Here is an 8,924-nt window from a genome sequence, read left to right as displayed (position 1 = left end):
TGCGAGATTTAAACTCACAATTGCGAGATAAAGTCAGAATTACGAGATATAAAGTCAGAATTGCACGATAAAGTCAGAATTGTGAGTTATAAAGTCAGAATTATGAGATATAAAGTCAGAATTGCGAGGGAAAGTCAGAATTGAGTGATATAAAGTCAGAATTATAAGATATAAAGTCAGAATTGCGAGTTATAAAGTCAGAATTACGAGATAAAGTCAGAATTGAGTGATATAAAGTCAGAATTATGAGATATAAAGTCAGAATTGTGAGTTATAAAGTCAGAATTACGAGATAAAGTCAGAACTGTGAGATAAAGTCAGAATTGCAAGTTATAAAGTCAGAATTGTGAGATAAAGTCAGAATTGCGCGATAAAGTGAGAATTGTGAGTTATAAAGTCAGAATTATGAGATATAAAGTCAGAATTGCGAGGGAAAGTCAGAATTGAGTGATATAAAGTCAGAATTACAAGATATAAAGTCAGAATTGTGAGATATAAAGTCAGAATTGCAAGATAAAGTCAGAATTATAAGATATAAAGTCAGAATTGCGAGTTATAAAGTCAGAATTATGAGATATAAAGTCAGAATTGCAAGATAAAGTCAGAATTATAAGATATAAAGTCAGAATTGCGAGTTATAAAGTCAGAATTATGAGATATAAAGTCAGAATTGCGAGATATAAAGTCAGAATTACGAGATATAAAGTCAGAATTGTGTGTTATAAAGTCAGAATTACGAGATAAAGTCAGAATTGCGTGATATAAAGTCAGAATAACAAGATAAAGTCAGAATTGCGAGATAAAGTCAGAACTGCATGATATAAAGTCAGAATTGGGAGTTATAAAGTCAGAATTATGAGATATAAAGTCAGAATTGCACAATAAAGTCATAATTGCGTGATATAAAGTCAGAAATATGAGATATAAAGTCAGAATTGCGAGATTAAGTCAGAATTGAGTGATATAAAGTCAGAATTACGAGTTATAAAGTCAGAATTGTGTTATAATATAAACTCACAATTCTGACTTTTTCTCGAAATTGCGAGTTTATATCACACAAGATATAAACTTGCAATTGCGAGAAAAAAAGTCACAATTACCTTTTTTTTTTTTTATTTCATGGCATTTCATTTATTTTTAAACAAGCTTCCATACTCCCTTGACGCCCAATCAATGCCCGCTAATATTACTACAGTGTAGCTGAACAAAACGAAGAAATGCTAAAGAGAACGTGGGCTGAAACATTTTTTGGTTTTCCTATGTTCTCCTCTCCACCTCAGAAGGTCCCAAAACATTTGTAGAATGAATAAACAGGTACAATCCCTTAAACACAACCCCTTAAATTCAAGATCAGCAATATGTGATCCTCATTAGGGCGACTAAAAAGGTGTTTTGGATTAGACAAAAATCAGTTTTCATATGCAGGCGTGAGTGCATAGGTTCCTGCAAAAAAGTCTTTCTGTCCATGTCAATATTAACGACCAAACTCCTTGTGGACGAATTTGGCATAGGTATAAAATAAACAAATGTCCTTTAGGTCTCAGTAGATGTAGCATTTCACACCCTCCTATAGATTGATTAACATATATTTAAATATATAATTTCATATAGATATATTCATGAGAGGAAAAGGAGAATAACAAAGCAAACAAAAGTGAAATCTAGAGCTCTAAGATTACTCGATAGTTCTTATCTTCTTTAAATCACAGTAATATTTAGATATTTTAAATGATTAAAACACAGTGCCGATACAGAGATAACCAAAGAAAAGGTCACACAGAGGAAGATCACTATTACTGAGTTAGGAGGGTGTGATTTAGCCTCACAAATTGGAAGGGAGTTTCGAACGGAGCGGTTCTAGTTCGGACGGGTGGCCGTCGGAGGCACGCGGGAGAGAAAGTGCAGGTGACGTCCCTATAGAGTGAGCTTGGCTTCGAGAGCCTGGAGAAGTCTGAACGGGGGCAGCTATGTGCCCTGATACCGAGCTACACGGTTTGGGCGTTAGCGTCGGCGATGAAAACGGGGAGAGGCAGTAACCGGGCTCCTGAGGGGAAGACTGAGCCGCTCCCTCTACGACAAGTGACGGGTGGGAGCTGGACAGTATGTTTAAATCCTCGTAAAAGCGGCCCAGTGGAGAGTCTGTGCCGGAGAAGTGGTGACCCGGGAGTTGGCCAGGGCAGGAGGACTGCGGGAGGAGCAGGGATGTGTGGGAGCCAGCGGCACTGGAAGGGTCACTGTAGTGGAAAGTTCTCCCCGTGACGGGGCTCTGGATGGTCGGGCTGGGGGCTAAAGGGGTGTAGCAGGGCGAGGCGTTCGCTGAGCCGTACTGAGCAAGCGAGGCCAGCGCTGACCTTTCTAAAGGAAGGTAAGTAGATAAAGCGGGAGGGATCTGGGATGACGTGGAACTCTCGGGGGCTTGGGAACGGCTGGAAGAAGGTGATCCGGGTGGGGGAGTGTGGAAGAGGTTCAACCCAGTGGAAGTCTTCCCCCCTCCAGCAGCAAACTGCAGGGAGCCTGTTTGAGAGGGTTTTGGTGGAGGTTGCTGACTGGGGGTGTGACTGTACAAGCCTGTGGAAAGAGGACTAGTATTCGATGAGGCTGTAGCCAAGATCCCAGTTGGAAATCCCCCTGTTTGGAGGCATCCTGACAGCGGAGGTGTACCGGGAGCAACGGCCTGCTTTTGCCTCGGCTGTGAATGAAGTTGTGCAGTGCTAGAAGTCAGCGACGCCGATGAAGAGGAGAAGCTCCCAAATGGGAATGCCGATGCTTGTTGGCGAGTATCGCTGGATCCAGTGGAGCCGGTCAAGTGCTGCGCTCGGAAGGATGCAAGAAGAGGCGTATCGATTCCCGGACGTAGCTTTGAGGGGGAACCGGATGGAGAGTCGCCAGCTGATTTTGGTGCAACTGTCTGAAACCTCTTCACCCGGCTGGGCGGCTCGTTTCTCGATCCGAGAATGGGAACGGGAGGTCGGAAGAGAGTGGCGGGTAGATGAGGGTGGTGGGTTAGTGCAATGGCGACCGACGTGGTGGCAGCAGCAGCTTGTAGAGGCGCTTGGATCAGGGGAGCCCAGATCACAGGAGTAGGGGACGGAGGAGCAGGCGGCGACGGACTCTGCATCAGGTTGGCGCAGTGAGCCATGTCCCGGTCGTGCTGCACGATCTGCTGGATGATCTCATTTTCCTGGTAGTTCAAAACCCCTGAACTCAAGTCATGTTGGACCTTGTGCTGGAGAATAGAGTTCTTCTTCCCTAAGGGATGAAAGATAAAGTATTTTATTTGTAGTCAAGAGAAAAACACTTTTTTTATGACTTTAATAAACAACACTAACAAAAAGCACCATGGTATTACCATTTTTTGGTTATGATAGCATGGTTTTGTTGTAACTCTATATTGTACTCTTCTATGGTATATAAATATGGTAACCATTCAGTGATATATATCAAAGTACCAGGGTATTACCACTTTTTTGGGAAATTATAGCATGGTTATACCATGGTTTTGATGAAACTATATTCCGTTCTATAATCCTATGGTATATAAATATGGTAATCATTCAGTACCATGGTATATCAAAGTACTATGGTATTACCATTATCTTTTGGAAATGATAGCATGGTTATACCATGGTTTTGATGTAACACTATATTTCGTTGTATAATCCTATGATATATAAATATGGTAATCATTCGGTATCATGGTATATATCAAAATACCATAGTATTACCACTTTTTTGTGAAATGATAGCATGGTTATACTATGGTTTTGATGTAAATCTATATTATGTTCTATAATCCTATGATATATAAATATAGTAATCATTCAGTACCATGGTATATATATATATTATGCATTTTAAAATGTAATTAATTTTGTATTTTAGTTTCAATTAAAATGAATACACAAACTAAATTTTAATTGAAAATAAACAAATAAATTCTAATTGTAACTTTGCATGTGTTGTCATCTACTTTTTATTGTTTATTTTTATGAGAAATTCTGGAGCAAAGTTTTATAGCCATAATACCATAGTAATGTGATGGTATCAGATGGTAATACTGTTGTACTTTGATATATACCATGGTACTGAATGATTACCATATTTATATACCATAGGATTATAGAACATAATATAGATTTACATCAAAACCATGGTATAACCATGCTATCATTTCCAATAAAAGTGGTAATATATATATATATATATATATATATATATAATAAGGGTTATGAATGTCAGTAAATAAATAATTTGTAAGAATTTTAGCTGCAGTTGCACTCTTCCTGCAAACAGATCATGTCTTTTTTTTATAAATACCCACAAAAAATGATATTAATCACCCTCAGGTGACGCCGTGAATATTGAATGAAAAACAAACGCAGCACTCTGTTCGATCTGTCCACAGTTTCAACAGCACTTTGATTCATCTCACACACCACTTCACCCCTGTTTAAAAGGTCTGCTGTCCGGGAGCCTCGGCTCGCCTCAGGACGGCTCCGAGCGCAATCAGAGACGGAGCGGCAGCTCGCGGTGAGGACACAGGCCGAATGGAAATAGCTCAGCGTAGCAGGGGGCAGATCGTTCCTGCAGGCTGACCGGCCTGCGTTTGACCGCTCCTCACTGCTGAGCCCCAGATAAGAAAGAGTACAGAAAGAGCCAGACGTGACCTCTACCTTACGCAGGACTGATATAAACAAGAGAGGAAGAACTGGGATGAGCAGAGGGCACTTTGCTATGTTTGGTAATGTCACACTATCACTTACTACTGTAATCACACTGCGCCACGGTGGAGCCGAGCATGACACAAGAGACTTTTGATCTTCTGGCAATACAATAATAGAAAACAAATAAAAAATATAAATGTGCCTTGAGAGTGAACTTGATTTAATTCACTCTAGAGCTGAGCTAAACTTAATTTGTGAATTTAGAGTAGTTGTTTGTTGTTTAAATCTCAAGAAAATATATTTTGGTCACATTTGACCATAACGATAACAAAGACCCCCCCTCCCAAAAAAAAAAAAAAAAAAAAAAAATATATATATATGATATTTATGACCTTTAATATAACCTATATATGACCTTAACCTATATATGAACATATATTTCAATAATTTAAATATATATATATATATATATAAATAATTAAAATATATAATTAAAAAAAAAATATATATATATATAATTATTGTAATACACATGTACTGTACAAATATTTTTTATCATTTAGATTTTCATTTTATATATTATAAATGAATTTTTTTATTATTAATTAATAAATATTATTAATGCATTATAATTATAATTAATACAATTATTGATTAATTATAATTATTGTTATTATTATATTATGTAATGTAAAATGTATTCTTAATATTTATTAATTAATAATGAATATGTTTATATATGTGTATATGTACTGTGTGTATATATATATTCATTTTTAATACATAAAAAATATTTGTACAGTACATATATATATTTGAATAATTTATATATATATATATATATATATATTTAATTATTGTAATGTACATGTACTGTACAAATATTTTTTATCATTTATATTTTTGTTATATATTATAAATGAAAAAAATACATATATATATTCATTATTAATTAATAAAATTATTGATTAATTATAATCATAATGTAATAATAATAATAACAATAATACTGTAATCCTAAAGTAAACAAGGCCAGTAGTCATTTATGGACAACTCTTCTCTTTTGTCTTTCTCAGAATGCCTCAAAGCAGACCGTCTGAAACAACTCCGTAATTATAATTCAATAATTCATATTTTCTTCATAATAATCTGCTCTGAAAGGACACTGAGGTGCTAAACTTCAAATTGGATTAGAGTTTAGGCCATTTTCTGATAGGAAGAGGAGCGATTAAGCAGAGCCACACCGCAGGGACACGATCAACCTGTGTGAACCTCAATTCATTTCAGTACAGATGCAGATCTACTTAATCTGTAATTAATTACCGATGTCTATGAGCGACTGCGAGCGCCGCAGGCTCAAATCTGTGGACAACAGGACGAGTTCTCCTCCAAAAATATCACCTCTTCACATCCAGAGCTGTCTGAGGGTGTGTGAAGGTGTATGTGGAGTTTCTCCAGGAGGAAGTTCCTCTATAATAAGCAGTCTCACATTGTGTGAAGCGCTCTGCTATGAACTGATTGAGTTTGTTGTTTTTACCGCGGCGAGTGGGCCGCCGGTGCCGGATGTGGATGTTTACAGTGACGGACAAGAGCGTGTTCCCTCCTACTGAGGAAAATAAACACTGCGTGAGGCGTAAACACCAGCGCAGCGGGCCAGAGAGACCGACAGGAAACCAGAGACGCTGACAGAGAAATTACACTCCATTCTGAGACATCAGACACAAGAGGGAGTGAGAGCTCAGCTTAGCTGCAGTTGCACTGGAGCACGGTAAAACAAATACATTATAATACACTTACAAATGGTTCCTGATTCAAGTGCATGAAAATAAAGTTCATTTCTGTGTTCTATTCTGCTGTTCTAAACACACCCAGAGATTTTAAAGGGTTGATTCACCTTAAAATGAAAATTGCGTCATCATTTATTCACCCTAGTGCTGTTCTAATTTCTTGTTCAGACCATCATTTTCATTTTTTGGCTGAATTAACCCTTTAAGTTTCTTACCGATGCGGTCCAGGCGGTCCAGAGCGACGGTCTCGAACGCTCTCCTCATCATCGGATACTCCTCCAGGACCTCATTGAAGTTGTCCACAGACAGCGAGTACAGACGGCAGTATGTGTCCGCCCGGACGCTGGCGGTGCGTCGGCCCCGGGTCAGCAGACAAATCTCTGGAAATGAGAATTTGAGGGTAAAATGTGAATAACTATATATAATTTAATATAAATATAATATACATTGCATTTATTATAAGAATGTATTATTTATTATAATTTGCATTTATAATTAGAATACATTGCATTTATGAAATGCATTTATAAGAATTTTATACTGGCAGAGTTTAGGTTATGAATGCAAATTATAGTAAATAAATTATTATGAATGCATTTAATATGATTATGTATAATTTATTTTTTAATTGCATTTACAATTAAAATAAATTGCATTTATAAAATGCAGCTGTAAGAATATAGCTTTTTCTTTAGGTTATAAATGCAAATTATGCTAAATAATTTTTTTATAAATGCACTTAATATAATAACGTATAATTTATTATTATTTGCATTTATAATTATAATACATTGCATTTATAAATTGTAGCTGTAAGAATATAGTTTTTTCTTTAGGTTATAAATGCAAATTAGAATAAATAAATTAAATGCAATTAAATGCATTTAATTGGATAATTTATTATTTATTATTTGCATTTATAATTATAATAAATTGCATTTACAGAACACATTCATAAGCATTCATAGAGGCAGGCTTATAAGAATATAGTTTTTTTCTTTAGGTTACTAATGCAAATTAGAATTAATGATAAATTATTATAAATGCATTTATTATGATAATTATTAATTATTATTATTTTTATTTGCATTTATAATTATAATAAATTTAATTTATAAAATGCAGCTGTAGGAATATAGTTTTTTTATTTAGGTTATATATGCATATTATAGTAAATAAATTATTATAAATGCATTTAATTTGATAATTTATTATTATTTGCATTTATAAAATGCAGTTGTAAGAATATAGTTTTTTCCCCCCTTTATTTTATAAATGCAAATTAGAAAATAATTATTGTAAATGCATTTATTATGATAATTATTACTAATAATAATTCATTATTTTTTTAGGTTATACATTTAAATGATAATAAATGTATTTAATAGGATACATAATTATTTATTATTATTTGCATTTATAATTATAATAAATTGCAAACTGGAAAATTAAGAACATAATTTCTGTAGGTTAATGATGTAAATTAGAATAAATAATATGTTATTATAAATGCATTTATTATTTATTTATAATTATAATTACAATAAATGGCATTTATAATCATTTCATTCTGAAGAGGTTTTTCTTCAGAAAAGTTAATTGTAAAATTATGTATATTTTTTAAATAACAGAATTTGAACTCATCTTCTGGATTTACTGTATTGAAACAAAACTATTATAGAACAATAATAATGTCTTGTATCGATTGACAATCCTGGAGACACACGGTTCATAAATTAAAGATGCACAAAATCCTGCCAGAAATGACGTTTCCACAAAACTGCACTGTTGGACATGAACCTCTGGTGAACCTGTGTGTTTGATCACATTCTCTCTCTGAACACATCCAGAAGTGATCACAGTGTCTTTCCATCGAGGCAAAAACAAAAACAAGCTCCAAACCAACTTCCCCCTTTTTTGGATTAAAAATGTTCTGTAATCCACCGCCGGAGCACTAAATGCCCCTCAGAGCTTAGAGGACCGGCAGACCTCACATGTCACGGCGGATCAGAAGAATTACGCCCCTTTCATCGGGTGCAGAGCTGCTGTCCTCCAGAGAAGACCAAGACCACTGTCCACTCAACCAATACCCACAATCCCCTCTGCCTCTTAAGTGCCAAACATCAATATAAGGGACGGGGGAAGAAATCAATTTACAGACGCCTTCCGATTCTTTTCATGCACGACTCTGGAACGACTCACAGAACGTCAATATTGAGAATTTCAGATTTATTACTAAAAATTCTGTTTATTAACAAAGAATATGCAGAAAATGTGTGAAAAACTGAGACTCCCTCAATCCAAATCAAATCGCCTAAAGATTGGCACTAATCGATACACGAGCTGCGTTCACAGCCAGTGCTCTTACTGTATGACGGATATCGACTGTTTGCTGTGAAAGAGCTGAGCAATAATATTTTCCTGTCTGATGAAGCACTGAATTGAAATGCCGGCCGGACACACGGAAGTGACA

At 35.5% G+C, this 8,924-nt stretch overlaps 1 protein-coding gene across 2 annotated transcripts in view; it reads right to left on the bottom strand.

Annotated features, from left to right (window-relative positions):
• Window positions 1–582: 582 nt before the first annotated feature.
• Window positions 583–8,924, bottom strand: part of LOC127500225 (potassium/sodium hyperpolarization-activated cyclic nucleotide-gated channel 4-like) — an 89,982-nt gene continuing 81,640 nt past the window's right edge. For both annotated transcript variants that reach the window (XM_051871209.1, XM_051871210.1), the window contains exons 7-8: window positions 6,667–6,831; window positions 583–3,249 (exon numbers count right to left, since the gene is read on the bottom strand). In XM_051871209.1, the coding sequence (XP_051727169.1) occupies window positions 1,823–3,249; window positions 6,667–6,831 (1,592 nt within the window). In that variant the 3' untranslated portion in view covers window positions 583–1,822. The remainder of the gene's footprint in view (window positions 3,250–6,666; window positions 6,832–8,924) is intronic.

This window comes from Ctenopharyngodon idella, chromosome 18, assembly GCF_019924925.1.
Source record: "Ctenopharyngodon idella isolate HZGC_01 chromosome 18, HZGC01, whole genome shotgun sequence".
Taxonomy (NCBI): Eukaryota; Metazoa; Chordata; class Actinopteri; order Cypriniformes; family Xenocyprididae; genus Ctenopharyngodon; species Ctenopharyngodon idella.
Note: the sequence above shows the minus strand (reverse complement) of the source record. Positions and strands in the feature narration are given on the sequence as shown.